The sequence below is a fragment of the Anolis sagrei genome, chromosome 2 (genome assembly GCF_037176765.1).
Source record: "Anolis sagrei isolate rAnoSag1 chromosome 2, rAnoSag1.mat, whole genome shotgun sequence".
NCBI classification, from domain to species: Eukaryota; Metazoa; Chordata; class Lepidosauria; order Squamata; family Dactyloidae; genus Anolis; species Anolis sagrei.
The window spans coordinates 65,563,918-65,582,462 of NC_090022.1; the positions used below are offsets into that span (position 1 = coordinate 65,563,918).

At 37.3% G+C, this 18,545-nt stretch overlaps 1 protein-coding gene across 4 annotated transcripts in view; it reads right to left on the minus strand.

Moving 5' to 3' along the window:
- Nucleotides 1–3,738: 3,738 nt before the first annotated feature.
- The window catches only part of SLC6A1 (solute carrier family 6 member 1), a 107,797-nt gene continuing 92,990 nt past the window's right edge, over nt 3,739–18,545 (minus strand). For all 4 annotated transcript variants that reach the window (XM_060765932.2, XM_060765931.2, XM_060765933.2 and 1 more), the window contains exons 9-15: nt 18,141–18,265; nt 16,116–16,228; nt 12,584–12,715; nt 11,886–11,988; nt 10,364–10,464; nt 8,313–8,480; nt 3,739–6,157 (exon numbers count right to left, since the gene is read on the minus strand). In XM_060765932.2, the coding sequence (XP_060621915.2) occupies nt 6,053–6,157; nt 8,313–8,480; nt 10,364–10,464; nt 11,886–11,988; nt 12,584–12,715; nt 16,116–16,228; nt 18,141–18,265 (847 nt within the window). In that variant the 3' untranslated portion in view covers nt 3,739–6,052. The remainder of the gene's footprint in view (nt 6,158–8,312; nt 8,481–10,363; nt 10,465–11,885; nt 11,989–12,583; nt 12,716–16,115; nt 16,229–18,140; nt 18,266–18,545) is intronic.

The following is an 18,545-nucleotide window of genomic DNA, read 5'->3' on the forward strand; positions in this document are numbered from 1 at the left end:
TAGCAATGCTTCTTAAGGCCCATTCCACCTCACTCCTCAGGATGTCTGGTTCTAATTCATTCACCACACCATCATAACTATCCTCAATATTATTATCCTTCCTATACAGATCTTCTGTATAGTCTCGCCACCTTCTCTTGATCTCTTCAGCTTCTGTTAGGTCCCTGCCATCTTTGTTTCTTATCATACCAATTTTTGCCTGAAATTTACCTCCAATGTTTCTAATTTTCTGGAAGAGGTCTCTTGTCCTTCCTATTCTGTTGTCTTCTTCCACTTCCATGCATTGCTTATTTAAAAATAGTTCCTTATCTCTTCTAGCTAACCTCTGGAATTGCGCATTTAACTGGGCATATCTCCCCTTACTATCACTGTTTCCTTTTGCTTTCCTCCTTTCTTGGGCTACTTCCAGTGTCTCAGCAGACAACCATTTTGCCTTCTTGGTTTTCTTTTTCTTTGGAACGTACTTTGTTGCCGTCTCCTGAACAATGTTGCGGACTTCTGTCCATAGTTCTTCTGGGACTCTGTTTACTAAATCTAGTCCTTCAAATCTGTTCTTCACTTCCACTGTATATTCGCTAGGAATGTTAGTGAGATCATATCTAACTGGTCTGTGTATTTTCCCTGATCTCTTTAGTTTTAGATCTCTGCCCTTTATGTGCACATTTTTCTTCCTTTCCTTTGCTGTTCCAAAGTTTCTTCCTGATTGGAAGTGTTTTTGGTCCTTTTTTTTTTTTTTTGCATTTCAGGTTATTTTAGTAAAAAAAAGTGTGAAACACTTAGAAAGAAGAAAAACTCAGTATGTTTTACATAAATAATAATGTTTTGAAAAATGAATTTGCCACAATAAAGTTCTGAAACATAAAGAATCTTTGGGTGGTAAGCTATGTTCTCTTTGGGCAGGTCTTGATAGGGATGTGGGTTGCTACTACATCCCTAATATGAGCTCACTCAATGAAGAATGGTAAATGGTCAATAAGTTCAGTTGTTAGGAGAGGAGTAAGGAAGAAAGCAGTGCCTGAATCTACTTTCCTGCTTCCAAAGCTGATCACTGTAATCAAAGTTAAATATGCTAATCTGTGAAGGCTGTAAGTATATTGGAAACCAGGTTGCTGGTTGTCATGAACTTGGTGCTCTTATTTGCGTGCAATACTTGTCTTTGGGACTCTATGCAAAAGAAGGTGGTAACGGTTAAATGCAAATTGTTATTTGGAAATGGAACATTTGAAAAAGAGAAAAATTGCCCCCGAAGTGGATCATGCAATCACATTATGTTTTTTAAAATATTAATACAAGGTTAGATTTTGCTCAGCCCCACCAGTGAGATAAGGTTTGCATTGCTTCTGGCATAAATAATTAGTCCTATTTCAGTAACATTAGCATTCCATTTCATAATAATTTATGAAGAGTTTGAAGTGATTAGTAGATATTATAACATGTATTACAAGCATATGTAGAGCACATTTCCAGCTGGCTGACAGCGTATTGGGGGGAAAAGGAAAGGAAAAATTAAATACAATTAACATGCAAGCTATTGATAAACTGAATTCCATCTATACATCTATAATGGGAGAATGACTTAAGGCATCTCCTAATGATCCATAGCTTTGAATTAGTGGCAGATGATGTTTCCATATAAAGCGTGAAAAATACAAAAGCACAGCATCTGTGCTGGTTAAAGTGAATGTGGACTTGGCTGCTTTCCTAGAATCTTGCATGCAGATAGAGAGGCAGTGAAGAAAGAACAGAAGATTGCAAGACCTTTTCTGTTCAGCAAGAAAAGAACAATGCCAATATTTAAAGATTACTTACTCCTCTATTCCTCTATTTTAAGATTGTAAGTCTTTCAAATCAAAGCATTTTTGAAAGTCACTACTTGAAATTTTTAGGTTCCATTTTCTTGGAGTCACGTTATTGATTGTAGAGTATTTTCCAAATAAGATCTGAGGTATCGGCAAATGGTGCCCCATCCCCCTTTTTTGATTTTGACACTCTGGCCAACTAGGGGTTATACCCATTTAAAAAATGTGGAAGGAGACATCTAGTGCATCCTTGAATCAAGACTCCATCCCAGTGTGCAACAATAGCTGCTCAGTGCAGAGCTGATAGGCTATGAATGTGCAACCAGGCTTTCTCAGCTGCTCTTGAGCATGGAGAGAAGAAAGAGCAGCTTACACTGGGGTGGAGGCTATTCTTTCTTTCCCTAATGCTCATGTGCAACTAGAACAAACCCTGCTGCACTCCTGCAATCCCACAGTACTTGGGGAAACAGAAGGACAGAGTAAACAGCCCTTACTGCCTCACCTTTTCCTATTATTCTGCTGGTGGAAATTTAATGTTCCACTAACACAATGTTTCTAATATCTTTGGAAAATACATTGACAAAATGGAGAATTTTGTCTACCAGCATGCATAATTCTTGTCCAAAACCAGCTTCTCCCCATAACTTTACTATACTGCAGCCATTGAATTCTTACTCATTTTCATCTTCATATGAACTGTGGCATTTCTTTTCTCTACAGAAGTAGAAGAACATGGGTCAATTCTGTATGGCTTAGCATATCATAATAATTCTGCATGGAGATATACTGTACAGCCTGAGGCCTCATGCAGTCATTCTATGTCTTGTATGGACTAGGAAGGATTAGAGAAACTTATGTCCCCATAGCTGGTTGCAAAACAATTACAACAACACTGAAATCTATTGTGTCCTCTATACTTGAAGTGAAAAGACATCAACACTTGTATATAGAAAAGTCAAGGACAAAGGGAACCCTGTAGTATATGCCTGCTGTCTTGTTTTTCACCTGTGTTTCCTAGATCTATGCAACTCAGAGTGTTTTGTTTCTTGCCTTCACGTAAAGGTCACCTCCCCTTCTTTCCAGATGTCTTTAATGTGTTTTATTCTTCTTTGTCTGAGAAGGGAGCACCATAAGGCTTCTCCACATCAAGATGGCATGCATGGTAGTCAGCATTAGGAACTCTTATATCAAAGTTAGGTAACTTTCTTCTGTCTAGCTACTCTTTCATTGGAGATGTATTAACATACTTGCAACAATAAAGTAAGTTTTTTACTTTTAAAAACTTTACCAGAGGATTCTGCATATTTTCTTTCCTGTTCCCTACCATAAGATCATACACAGAACAGGCTATGCAACACTCAGCTTTGCTAGATGCCAAATATCTGTACTCTAGAGATGTCAGTATTACTTTGATTCTACCTACTCCACAAGGAATGGCTATAGGTTGGGAAAAGCACTTCAGATGTGGTACAGCAAGTCTGGTAGTAGGATTCGTTTGATATAAGGAGGGAAGGAATGTCAAGCTCTGCAGCACCCACAAAATGGACATATGCAAGTGCAAGGAAATTGTACACCAGCATTTGCCATTAACAGGATGTCAAACAATGTGTGAAAACAAGCAGTCAGATATAAACAACTGACAACTCAATATATAGTAGCAGAATAGTATTGTGATTTTTTTTGGGGGGGGGGGCGGGAAACACACGACTTATTCAACTTGAGATGTCATGGGTAAACCAGTTTCACAAACAAGCTTGTCTCATCTGAAGTCCAGTGTGCAGAAGGAAATAAGTGATGGGCTATTCAGGCTTTTCTCTTGTTTCTGCTCTAAAAATCATGATCAATCAATGTAGATAAAAGAGAGATTTCACAAATCTTGGAGCTTCGTTCACAGGACATAAAACCTACCTAATTAAAGGATGAAATTAAAACCACTTCATAGAATGTATAATATAATCTTTATTTTTTTCTAATCTCTTGGAAAGTTACATAACAACCGTGCTTTAGTTAGGACACCATTTATAGACATTTAAAATGCATCTTAATTTATAAATATTTTACATTTGGTCCATAGAATGTTGCAGTTTTCTAAATTATACTGTACTCTCTCTTTTTTAAAACAGGCTCTATATATATTTTAGAATGTGTATATATTACATATATATTTTATATAGAGATAAATTTGCTTGGTGTTTAGAGAATAATTCATTATTGCAAAAATCATATATGATCATATATTCTTTCTTTTAAGGGCAAATACTACAAAAAGATACAGCTATTCACAGTTTACACACAGTTCTACAACACTATTTTGTGCTATATATGATAAGTTTGTGCAGAATTTTGCTAAATAGCAAATCTGTCTAACATCTGTCATAAGTGTTCTACAATCAAACATTGAATACTGCATTTTCCTTGGAACAACATGGGACTTGGTTACATAAACAATAAAGAGAAAGTTTGAATTTGTACGTTAAGTCTAATGGAATTCACAGTTATAATGTATAATGAAGCATGTGAAGTATGACAAGTTTTCTTGTTCTTCTAAGCCCTGAAAATCTACAAGATGTTTGGATTTATTTGCAAGTTCATCTATAGACATTTAGCATGTATCATAGATTTCTGAATATTTTACAGTTGACCTACTGTATGAAACAGTTTAGAACCTACTAAACATTACTCTTTTTATGAGATTTTTTATTTGTTAGGTTGAAATATATGTATATATATATTTTCTACAATAATGTGCTTGACATTCTGAGAATAATACCTTATTGCAAGAACATATGTTTGTCACCTTCAGACAAAAACAACAAAAAAAACCCAACATTCACAGTTAACAGGTTGTTCACAGAGAAGTTCTACATAAAGTGTGTGCTATCTAACATAGTACGTTGCACAAGGTTTTGCTGAAAAGCATGTTTCATTGCACAGTTCTGTCACAGTCATTTAAAATCAAATTATCACAGACCACTTTCCCCATGATTCTCACTCTCTTCTCTCATAGCTGCCAACAAGAATTGCCATTATGGACTCTTCAAGTTTGCAATTTTCTACACAGGAAAAGCCCTATTAGCCAGAGAAGCCTGTGTGGAAACTGCAGACCCGAGCCCAGCGTGACACCGCATATGGCAAGACCGTTTAGTCACATCACCACCTTACCACAAAAAACACATCCCAAAGTAAAACCATAAAAATAAAATTCTTTCTTCAAAGTGCTTCATAATAGCTTTGCTAAACCAAAACTTTATTTTCGATAGACCTTCAACAGACTGACTAGAGCAGTGCCCATTTTAAAGCCCTAAATTTTATTCCTTGGGGGGCATTTGATCAAGAAGCAATTTGGTCCTGTTTCGGTGCTGAAATATTACACCTGTTGATGGTGCAACAGAAAGAAAAAACATAACCTGGCTTTAAATGAGAATGTGTACAGCTGTAAACATGGCAAACTTTAGAAGAGGTTTATCACAATTTGAAATAAAAATGTTGTCATATTACCATTTCTGTTTTGCTTTTTAAAAAATGTCCAAATACTCTGACAGGTACTTATTCTGAAAATAGTCTTAAAAACAAATAACTGTAAAATAATGCAAAAATATTAAATTCTAGAGGCCCAATAAATATAGGTAGTGGTGCAGTTTAAACTGTGCTGTATATCTAGAAATAGTTTGTTAATGGTAATTATATAGGAATGATTTAAAATACTGTTGTAAGTAAGGAGACTTTCAAGAAAATTAGAAAAACCAACCCAAGAATGAAGTTGGTCAATACTTTTAGGGCAGTGTTGTCACTGTAAATTTTCCTTGTAAAAAATACTTTGCTGGTGAATACAAAACAGCATTCCAATTTAACTGTTCTCAGAAATAACAGTCTGGGATTCAAAGAGTAAGAAAAATATTAATAAAAGTCAGCTGCACAAAACTTTAAATTGTTGCACTAAAAGGTAGATTAAAAATGGCCTACTTGTGTTGCCTATAAATCCCAAAGATATTCAACTCTTTGTGTGAGAGAATAAAAATGTTAACAGTCTATGGATTGCCAGAAAACACAAACATTGTCAATAACTGAGCCCACAAAAATGGTTTGATCATACCCACATTGCTTCCCTTATAGTGGTGATGGTCTTTTGTGCCACTAGAGGTAGGTAATTTTATTCTCAGACATAAATTTGTGGTCATTTTCAACCATGTTTCATTTGTGTATTTGTGTTTGCCCCCCAGAGGAAGGTTTGAATCATTTCCATGACCCAGGCATTATATGTATGCTTCTTTGTTTGCAGAGTTGCTCTGCTGGGCTTGTTCAGGTCCATTTTCAGGATGAGCAATGTCTTCACTTGGTTGAATCATTACTTGGATACGCTAAGTTTAATGGGAGGAAAAAAGAAAGAAAGATCACATCACCTTTATTACACCAAATGTCTTTATATGATACTCTTTAAATGTGTTATGTGTTTAGGGAAGGAAGAGAGGAGAAAGGAACGAAGGAAAAAAGAGTCTGCAGTATTTTTCATCTTCCATACAACATCAAAGAAGGCTTGGCATTGTAACTCCATGCAAGGAATAGTCAAAACTAAATTTAAAAACACCAATTTTGTCCAGCTATTCTTACTCGTGAATTGCATGAGAAGCATCTACTCAAGGTGTTGAATAGAAATTATGGCAAAACTTTTCAATGTGATTTGCTTTTGGAACCTGCAAATGCTTGTTTCAGAGTAAAGGGAAGCAGAGGATCCACATTCTTTTGGTTGAATACAAATTCTAATTGGAGAAGAATTCCAGTTCTGTGGAAACAGCCCTGGTTTACAAGTTAAATAACCGTTTAAATGTGCCTGAGGAAGTGGGTGGTCTTCTCTCAGTTTTCCTAGGAACTTCTTCCTAATATTGAAGGGACTAGAGCAGATAGCAAACACATATTGGTTCAGTCAATTTTGTCGAAGGCTTTCATGGCCAGAATCACTGGATTGTTGTAGGTTTTTTCAGGCTATATGGCCATGTTCTAGAGGCATTTTCTCCTGATGTTTCGCCTGCATCTATGGCACTACCTCACTACCTCTGAGGATGGTTGCCATAGATGCAGGTGAAACGTCAGGAGAAAATGCCTCTAGAACATGGCCATATAGCCCGAAAAAACCTACAACAACTCAGTCAATTTTGTTCTTGACAATCATTTTGAAATGCTTTCTGAAATGGCACATTCTCTAATATGTAGCAGTGCCAGTTACATTTATAGGGTTTTATTTTGGGTTTTCATTGATGTTCTAAGATGGGAATGGCATTTCTATATTTTTATTAGTTTTGTGTGGATATTAAAAAGCAACATCTTTGTTGCTGGCATCAGCACTCATTACCCCAAGCCTCTTCCTCAAGACAATCTACCGGTATTTACATGCCTAGGAGCAAACATACCTGAAATATGAGTCAGAGAAGCATTTCTTCTCTACCATGCAGTGTATCTATACTGTATAATTAATGCAGCTTTACACCACATTATCTACCATAGCTCAAGGCCATGGAATTATGGAATTTATAGTTTGATGAGGCACTAATACTCTTTAGCAGAGAAAGCTAAACACCTTGTAAAATTACAACTTCCATGATTTCATAGCATTGAGCCATGGCAAGAGCCATCATCGACTAAACAGGTAAACTTAAAGGTTGACGGTTCAAATGCGGGGAACGGGATAAGCTTCCATCTGTCGAGCTCTAGCTTCCCATGTGGGGACATGAGAGAAGCCTCCCACAGGATGGTAAAACATTGAACATCCAGACGTCCCCTGGACAATGTCCTTACAGACGACCAATTCTCTCACACCAGAAGCGACTTGCAGTTTCTCAAGTCGTTCCTGACATACACACACTCAAAGCCATAGCAGGTAATGTGGTGTAAGGCTGCATTAATTATACAATGTAAATGCACCCATAGCTGTAGGAATTAGAATAGCTAAATAAGACTGGATGGAAAGGGCTACAGAAACAAAGGACTAAAGAAAGGGAAATATGGCCAATGAACAACAGTGAAGATACCATGAGAAAATAGAACAGAACAGAATGAAGAGATCTGTTTAGGTTAAAAGAAATTGGGGGAAAACTCCACATATACAAGTATAACAATTATACAATTATAATACAATTATTGTGAGTTCAGTTTCCCATACCAAAATGCTATCTGAGAATTAATCACTAATCACTTTCAAGAAGGCAATGGGAAAGGAAATGAGATGGAGAAGCCTGTAGAAAACTGTCAACACTGTAGTCCACTTTGAAGTCAGGTGCAAATCTTATATGGATTTTCTTTAAAAGAAAATTCTCAGCTGGTAAGCACATAGAATCATGGAAAGGTTCTATGTATCTAATGATTGCTATTCTTCAGTTTGACAAAGTATGGGTTGCAACAACAAAAAGGGAGCCGTAGGGGACATTTCATTGCATTTTAGCAATATTATTTACTTTTACACTTCAATTGAAGAACAAGAACTTTCCCAGTTGTAGGTATGATGCAGTGTATATTGCTTACCTGTTTTAAGGAGCCTTTCAAGGTAAGGAACATGTATGCCATGTAACCTGGGATCAGCACCATCGATGAGAGAGCCATGAACCATCCGACTCCTTGACCCCATTTGGGAAATACGTAATCACCCAGAGTGAGAGGAGTCATTTGCACAGCACTGAAGATAAATACTCCCTGGAAAATATATTTGAAACATTGTTACTAGTTTGTTATGGTTTTTCTGATAACTCTTCACTTGTACAAGAAAGCAGAGGTTATACTTTTTAATCTTCTCCATCTAGCCAATCTCTATTGGTATATATTTGTGCAGAGACCCATTGTAGGTTTCAGATATGTTTTATTTTATTATATCCATTAAGGGTGTCCTTGCAAAGTATATAAAATATTACATGTATAAGAGGGACAAATGGTTTCATGGCTATCAATATGTCAGCAAATTAGAAAGGAAAGGAAAATTCCCCTTCTCTCATGTTGTCATTTAACATTTTAGAAAAGTGTATGTGTAGATGCAGTTGTTGTTCATTCGTTCAGTCATTTCTGACTCTTTGTGACTTCATGGACCAGCCCACGCCAGAGCTCCCTGTCAGCCATCACCACCCCCAGCTCCTTCAAGGTCAATCCAGTCACTTCAAGGACACCATCCATCTATCTTGCTCTTGGTCGGCCCATCTTCCTTTTTCCTTCCATTTTCCCCAGCATCATTGTCTTCTTTAAGCTTTCCTTTCTTCTCATGATGTGGCCAAAGTGCTTCATCTTGGCCTCTACTATTCTTTCCTCCAATGAGCAGTCAGGCTTTATTTCTTGAAGTATGGACTGGTTGGATATTCTCGCTGTCCAAGGCACTCTCAGAACTTTCCTCCAGCACCACAGTTCAAAAAGCATCTATCTTCCTTCGCTCAGCCTTCCCTATCGTCCAGCTCACATCCGTAGGTGACTATGGGGAATACCATTGCTTTAACTATGCAGATCTTTGTTGCCAGGGTGATGTCTCTACTCTTCATTATTTTATCAAGATTGGTCATTGCTTTCCTCCCAAGAAGTAAGCATCTCCTGATTTCCTGGCTGCGGTTTGCATCTGCAGTAATCTTTGCACCTAGAAATACACTCTGTCACGGCCTCCACGTTTTCTCCCTCTATTTCCCAGTTGTCAATCATTCTTGTTGCTATAATCTTGGTTTTTTTGATGTTTAACTGCAACCCAACTTTTGCGTTTTCTTCTTTCACCTTGATTAGAAGGCTCCTCAGCTCCTCCTCGCTTTCAGCCATCAGAGTGGTGTCATCTGCACCTCTAAAGTTGTTAATCTTTCTTCCAGCAATTTTCACCCCAGCCTTGCATTCGTCAAGCACCGCACATCGCATGATGTGTTCTGCATACAAGTTAAATAGGTTGGATGAGAGTATACAACCCTGCCGTACGCCTTTCCCAATCTTGAACTAGTCTGTTGTTCCATGGTCAGTTCTTACTGTTGCTACTTGGTCCTTATACAGATTCCTCAAGAGAGAGATAAGGTGATTTGGTATGCCCATACCACCAAGAACTTGCCACAATTTATTATGATCCACACAGTCAAAGGCTCTGGAATAGTCAATGAAACAGAAATACATGTTTTTCTAAAACACCCTGCCTTTCTCCATTATCCAGCGGATATTGGCAATTTGGTCTCTTGTTCCTCTGCCTTTTCTAAACCCAGCTTGTACATCTGGCAGCTCTCTCTCCATGTATTGCTGGAGTCTTCCTTGCAGGATCTTGAGCATTACCTTACATGCAGTATAGATAAGCATATCCCTGCACAAACAGTTGAGAGCCTCTACGGGTTACTAATGTTTTCTGTTTATAAAAGGATGTTTTAATGAGGTATGTTACTTTACTACTGTGTAAAGCACAAAGGAATTCTGCATTTTTAATTTGAATGTCCTGTGATTTACAGTGAGAAAAATGATAAAAGACAAGATATGAAAAAAGTGAGTTCACTTTTTATCTCTCTAGCTAAATTGCATTCTACTTTGTATTGTTATTAAATATAATTCATATTCCTAGGCAAATGTTTTTTTCTTACTGCCACAATGATTGGAGTAAAGAAAGACCAGCAGAGTTTCCACCAGATGCAGGGCCTGTACCCAACCATCTCCTGGATGTTATCATAAAATCTGTTTACACCTAAAGGAAAAGAAGAATACAAAAATAAAATGTGGGCTGAAGCCAATATTAAATGTAGAGAATACATAGAAACCCCTGTGTGTATATGTATGACAGTCTTAAACTTATAAACAGATCTATTCCAAAATATATCACAATCAAAGACCAAAAGTTCTATAGTCTTATTCCCATGCAGTCAACAGTTCATAGTAGACTTGATACTAATGGATAATAGCAAAACCGAAAATTGGAGAGGAGGGAGGAGAAGGATTTTCCTGTTACAAAAATGGGGAGGGCAGGACAGGAAATTCTCTGGGTATCTGTTGCCCAGGAATACAATTAAGCAGCATAAGAGCTGTAGAAGACAGCTATGTTCATCCTTGCTGGAAATAGCCTGATTCTCAAAATGACATTTTTTATGCTATAGCATCTACCTGCCCTTAGATATGTTAAAAAAAGATTATCTTATCCAACCAGAGGTGAGATCTTACTGGTGCTTTATTCTGAGGCCACTCAGTGACTAATTATTTGTGAGTACAGTAGAGTCTCGCTTATCCAACATAAACGGGCAGGCGGAACATTGGATAAGCCAAAATGTTGGATCATGAGGGATTAAGGAAAAGCCTATTAAATGTCAAAATACATTATGATTTTACAAATTAAGCACCAAAATGTCATGTTTTACAACAAATAGACAGAAAAAGCAGTTAAATACACAGTAACGTTATGGAGTAATTACTATATTTACGCATTTAGCACCAAAACATCAAATGTATTGAAACAGCTGTGGATCTGGGTGGGAGGCAGACTGCACTGGATAATACAGAATGTTGGATGAGTGAAGGTTAGATAAGCAAGACTCTACTGTATCTCTAAACATGGGCAGAAAATTGTTAAAATTTCTCATTGCTTCAAAGAATGAAATAAGCAAAGAATGGCTTCCCTAATTAACATAAGGTTTTTGAAAGGGTAACATAATGGTATTTTCTCACTAACCTTTCTATTTTTGATTAGCTTTAGGCCAACATGACAAACGTTTTACTTGATGTACAATCTTGTTACTTTCTGTGTTATAGTTTTATAGCTTATTGCAGGCTCTATTGTACACAGCCCTTTCCTTAAAGGTTTAATTAGCATCAACACTGGTTACATTTCAGTGCCAATTTTAAAACTGACTCTTCACTAATGCTTTTAGGACTGAACATACATTTAGTGGGACATAGGTTTTTGCTTTACATTCTGTAGATCCTGCTCTCCCCCCACCACATGCAAACACTTTTTCAAAAATCATTTTACATTGCGTTCAACCATATAATGTTATTTCCTTGTCTATATTCCACACAGATATCTTTAAATTCGGAACAGGGTATGATTATTTTAATGCTTTAATAAAAGAACACTACTTGTGTTAATAAATTTCAAGATACCAAAACATCACATACCATAGCACCAGGATATGGAGATACACTCAAAGAACACAAGAAATAACAGACTCATTCCACTTGCAGAATAGTAGTCAAAGAGCTTGAACACATACAGCCCGCCCTGCAATGTATAAGATGTGTTCAGTTCATCACATTAAATATGGGATATTTAGTGACTGTGAATTAATTTAATCAAAAAAGTGAAAGCCATGTAACATTCCTGCAACATTGGTGTTATGCTCATGGGCATTATGCTAATCAAAATCATTAGTGCAGTGGTAGGAATAATTTAGTCCTCCAGATGTTGTTTGACTACAAGGGTTCCAGTAGCTAAAGTCAGTACAGCCAAAGCTAAGGAATTCTGGGGGATGTAATACATCATTTGAAGGGATGCATAATTCCCATATCTGTGCTAGGGGATGTTGTTGTTTATTCCTTCAGTCACTTCTGACTCTTCGTGACCTCATGGATCAGGCCACGCCAGAGCTCCCTGTTGGCTCTGGCCACCCCCAGTTCCTTCAAAGTCAAGCCAGTCACTTCAAGGATATTTTCCATCCATCTTGCTAAGGGATATTGATACACAAAGGTTTTGAAAAAGCTGTATCCCTCCCCCCCCCCCTAAAACTCACCATCTTAAAATCATAATGCTAGAGAAAACGTTTATTGCTTAATGGGTAGAAAATATAACCACAACAAGATATCAATACATGTTTTACCTGAGTAATATTGGACAGTCCTATCAGATAAGAAACAACACACACGATGGCAATGAAGATTTCTCTTCGACTGCGCAACAATCTTGGAAATTCATCCACTAGAGCTGTTATGAATCCTTCAACGGTACAGAACTGAAAGTGGAATTAGAGTTTACATATAAATCGAACCAATAACATTCAGTCCAGCTTCACATGCATTCATTCTAACACTTCTCAATTTTTTTTTTACAGATCAATAATTCTGTAGCTGGCATAATATGACCAATCTGTGCAGTTTTCATATACTTCAGAGGCAGAGAAAGTACAGCCTGTGGACCACGAGACCCCGCAAGGATATTATGGACACAAGAGGGGCATTTTTAAACAGAAAATAACCTAGGATTTTACCTCCTGGATTCCCCCTCCCTTGCTAAATTGCCCCTAAGAATGATGTTGAGGATGGGGGAATTTGATGTGACACCCAAGGCGTCAGGCATCTTAACATATTACAAATGTTCATCCTTTATATTTCATGTATAAAAGGAATTAAATTTGTATTCCAAGTCTACAATCCTGTTAAACTACCTGTAGACTTTAAGACATGCTTGATTAGTATATTAAGATATGTCACAAATAGAAATAATGGGAAGAGCATTATTTTTATCCAGCCTAATGAGCCACATACCTCTATCCCTACCATAATTAAAATAGCTGGGTCCCGCTGAGAACACCTGCTGGCATGTAGACTGACAGTAAAAATATTGATTCTGGTTAGCTTTTACTTGGCTTTGAATGTCTTTGCTTTTAACCCTGGTTTTATTTTGAACTATTTATACATCCGTAAATTATTTAAATTGCTTTGGGTGCCCTTGCTAGGAATTAAATTGTTTTAACTGGCTAACCTATTTTACTGATTGAATTTATGGCTCAGGTTAGATATAAAATAAATGGTTGACATGTATTGTCAAAGGCTTACATGGCCAGAATCACTGGGTTGTTGTAAGTTTTTTGGGCTGTATGGCCATGTTCCAGAAGCATTCTCTCCTGACATTTCACCTGCAGAGGTTGTGAGGATGCCTGCCATAGGTGCAGGCAAAACATCAGGAGAGAATGCTTTTGGAACAAGGCCATACAGCTCGAAAAACTTACAACAACCCAATGGTTGACATGGTTTACAGACCCTAGTGAAACTACAAGAAACCTCTGGAAAAGTCTCTCTGGAGTTTGAGGTCAGGAGTGTGAGGCCACGAGTAGGCTATTATTATATTTTCCTTTCACCTAAATCTTAAAAATGCTCTTTCCAGGATAAACTGGTATCTGGCATCTTTAATGGACTGGATGAGGACAGACAAACTGAAACCCAATCCAGACAATACAATACATAAGAGCTCCTGCTGAATTGAAACATAGATCAAGGACGAGGATTTAGCCTATGCTGAATGGAGTTAGTAAAGTGTATTCCTAGATTCAGACCTGAACCTGGATGTTGCGATTGGTGGTTATGTGGGGTACAAATACACAATTAAAGTTCACAACCATCATCACATCAACAGCTTAATGAAATGCACTGAAATGTAGTCAGCACATACTTTAGCAAAATGTGCATAGTATATATTACCACATCTAAAACAGAGCTAGTGTGTATAAAATAAATAATACATTAAAAATAACACATTATACATTCATAGTTAATCTAGTTATGGTAGCCAAATTTAAAAACATAGTCATTTTTTGATCATGAAGACCTTGAAGCAAAATAATAATAAGAGACTCGGGGGAGCAATCTCAAAGAAACGTTGTATGATATTTAGTTTTCCCTAGTCCCTTATAACAGCATTGAAGAATACCTGAAAAATTCTACTTTGAGGGGGCAAATCTATTGTTCAATAGGATTTTATTATAATCCATTTTCCAATAAATTAAAGTGAAGAATACCAAAACTTTCCAAAGAAAAGGCTTTTCTATATAAAATAACACACAACAATTGTGCAGATAAATGTGCTGGTAGAGCTTTGTGCTTGCTTCTTAGATAAATATTTTGGTTCACATGCTGACCCTATTGAAAGTTTAGTGAGTGATCACTATGCCACTAAAGTACTTTGTGGCTTTTGTCATCAGATTATGACTGGCCTACATTTCTGGCAGGCACTTGGAAGAATGTTAAGACTGGCAATGTGACAATAAGCATTACAGTGTGGTATAGGAGGGCTAAGGTTTGTACATTGCAGGAGGCCACTTTCAGTGGTACAGTATGCCTGTGGTGACAGTAGAGAGCAAATATTTCACATTATTATGTACTACCAATGGAGCAATTGTACAGGGGGTGAAACAAAGAAACCACAATACCCTCAGACATATTTAGTTTGCAAAGTATTAGGCTACTTTTCTCAGCTCTTGAAAGTAGCCCTAAAGCCACAGTCAGTTAAGGATGTTTGACCCAATTAAATTCTCAGCAATTTCCTCAGAATAAATTATTAATGAGTTTTTTCTCCTTCAAAAAAGAGTGTCATGCTTCATGAAAGAATGATCAAAATGTAACAGTATTTAACTTTATTTTCAATGCCGTTATGTAATGCCATTGCTGTTGTTAATTTTAGTTTCCAAGGTGTATTTATCTCCTCTCTTCTCCCTCCCTCGGTTTGCTTCCTTTTTTTTCCTTCTCCTTCCTGAGTTTCTGGAAAAATGTCTTTTCCATCCCAGCACCCTTGCTTTCTCCATTCTCTTTCTCTGTCTGTCTGTCTGTCTGTCCATCCATCCATTATCTATCTCATTGATGCTCCTGCTCTAGTCTTTTCCATCTCTCCTCTTCTCTTTAACTTTCTCTCTCCCCCCAGTTCTTGTGGCTACATTTGTCTTATCTTTCCTTTGACATCACTCTCTTTCTGCCCTCCATATTCTTTTCTCTTTTCTCTCTCACTTCTCCCAACAAAATCCATCCTGTTCTTCTCTATTTCTCTCGTCACTTCTTTTATTTTGGCTTTCCCCACAGAAAACCTTGAAATTTATATTGGAATATATCCCCAGCATTTTAATGTTGTATGTCCCAATAAAACCAATAGGTCTTATTTCAAAATAGACATACATTTGTTTCCATGTGTTTGTGTTTATTGGAAGCTTCTCCTACCTCTTGTATTCAATTTATGAAACAGAGAAAAAGTCCAGTTTTTGACTTTTTGTGAAAAAAAACCAGAAGTCATGTTAGAACCCACAAATCATGTTCTCTGCCAGAATCTCTCTTGGTAAGTTGACGAGGTAGGAGATGATGGAAGTCATGACTACCTCACTGAACTCGCTGAGACTGGAAAAATGGTGAGGACTGCCAAGAGCTGTTTATCCTCCTCCTCCTCTCTTTGAGGCAAATGCACTTTTTCCTGTTTTAGGGCCCCCAAAATGCAAGATTGCATCAATTGCAAGACACAGCCAGTTTTTGAAACCCCTAAAGCAGGAAAAAATGAATGATATAATCAGTGAATTATGGTATATCATTAATCACTGACCTCTTGATTTTGTACATGTGCTTTAAATAACAACAACAGTATTGCATCTGTGTTACCTGACTGTCAATTCCAAGCATGAGCAACATGGAGAAGAAAAGTATTGCCCACAGTGGAGAAACAGGGAGTTGGGTCACAGCTTCTGGATAGGCTAAAAATGCAAGCCCAGGACCTGGTGATGGACAAAAAAAAATCAAGTATTGTTTATGTTAAGACTAATGCAAGAGCTAACGGAATATTTTTTGTTACTGATATTTTAAATTATAATTTGTATATCATATATCAGAGTACAAGAATACTAAAGGTGGAGAAACTAGTGGTTATGACTGATAGCAGTATCTAGAAACATATAAACTAAATTCCAAGACAATACCAAATTATATTATCTTCTTAATATTACAAATATTATAAATTAGGTTCAAAGATGTAAAATGACATACAGTAAATTCAGAGAATGAAATGTTCAAAATGAAAGCAATGCAGAATCTTATGACCTCATCAGATGGGGTAAATTTAGCAGCAAGTTGGTGCTGTGGTGACATGCACCGGTTCACCTTGCCTTTTGCCATGCAGTCTGCTGGCGGCATTCCCTAACACGCAGCTACTTCTGGTGGGGCTGCAAGGTAAAAAAAGAAGTTGAACTGGTTCATGCCACCACGGCATGCACTTCTTAGGCTCTTCAGACAGATTCTCCCTTTCCAGCCAATCTTTCATGTTCAATTGAGATCAATGGGAGGAGTTGAGTGGCCAATGCTTCCCGCCATGGGTTTGGATGATGGGTGAGTCAGATGATGTGGGTTCTCCATGCTCCCTGATGGGTACTGCTGGATTCGCTATGATGCGTGGCGATTCTTGGCAGCCCATCTGATGAGGTCACTAATAACCCATGCAGACATACAAAGTATGCTTTGCTGTAATTATTACTTTACAAATTATGAACTTAAAACACTGAACTTTCATTCCAGACCCTTGTTCCTTAGCTACAATTTGTACTATCCCATTCTTGTTTACAGTCCGACAATATCTTACGACAGTTGTCACCATAGGTTATTGGGTGTTGTTCTGAGTTGTTTTATATGCTATATGTTTTACTTTATTGTATTGTACTCTGCGTTTATTTCATGCTCTACTTTGGGCATTTTGGGCCATGTGTAAGCTGCCCCGAGTCCCTTCAGGGAGATGGAGACAGGGTACAAGAAAAAAGTTATGTGGTGTAGAACCTTGTCCATGAACAAGAAAGTATAGTCATAATGATGTGATAATGGGAAAATTCCATTTGTTATTTTTTCTTTCCAGTTTTACTATCCCTTCCCATTTCCTCTCGCTTTCTCCCTTTTGGATCTCTTGCCTCCCTTCACTGCTTTATTTGTAGCTTTGCCTTGGTGTTTTTTCTTCATACTTTTCAGTTCCATTGAGCTAAACATTTTCTGATCATAGTAGATTTTGGAGAAAGCATCCTTCTCTCCATAATTATCCCATCTATTGGTTGTATTTCTACACATTAACACTGCTACAATTTGCACACTTTTTGTATGCCCACACTTACAGACCCTTTGCTTCCTGACTTTCTTTAGTACAATAGATACTGATCTTTCTTTAGTGGCATGAAAACATGAATTGATAACTCACTCATGCAGGTAAAAAGAGCCCTATTTTCCTAGACAGCTTCCAGGAGGGAGATTTCCCCATACATTTCCTATTACTCTCTCCATTTCCACTTTCAGACAACCTCTCTCTCCTTTTTCCACTAGCAAAGAAGTTCACTAGGAAAAGAAGACAGTAGACAGAAACTGCAGATCTTGGGGACAACAGAGTTAACATCAAAGTCAATGTCAAATACTTTCTAAAGAAATTCAGGCCTATTGCTGCTGTTGTGAAACAAATCTGCTGTAACTATGAGAATAGTAAGTTCTTTGTCCTTTTGGGGTTTCCCATGGAAAAGGATGGGGTCATGTCACTTTCAGATGGCTGGATAGCAGAACAGCAAAATATTAGGTAAGAGCAACATTGTTCAGGAAGTGTTAATGGCCCCAATAGCTACCTGCTGAATCAAATCATACTGCAAGCATTAAAATGTACCACACCTGATTTTGCAACTTCTTCAATAGGACGTTTGGTGACATAAGCCATAAATCCTACAATGGAGAATATCACAAAACCAGCAAACATACTTGTGCAAGAGTTTATGCAGCATACTATAATAGAATCCCTGAAGGAAGAGAGAGAGAAAAAAGGATAGTGACACTGCATGAAATCAAGAGGTTTATCAATATTTTCAATGGGAGGACAGTTTATTTAATGCATATAACATTATAGGCAGAGCTGACTATTGTGAATAACAATAACAACAAATCAATATACTTAATCTGTAGTTAGTTCTTTGTCACTTGAAATCCAAATTATTTCTCGGTTTGTCTCTTATTACTTTTGTTATATAAGATGCTACAGAGGAAAAGAGACTATTCCCACCATGCATTACAGTGTTATGG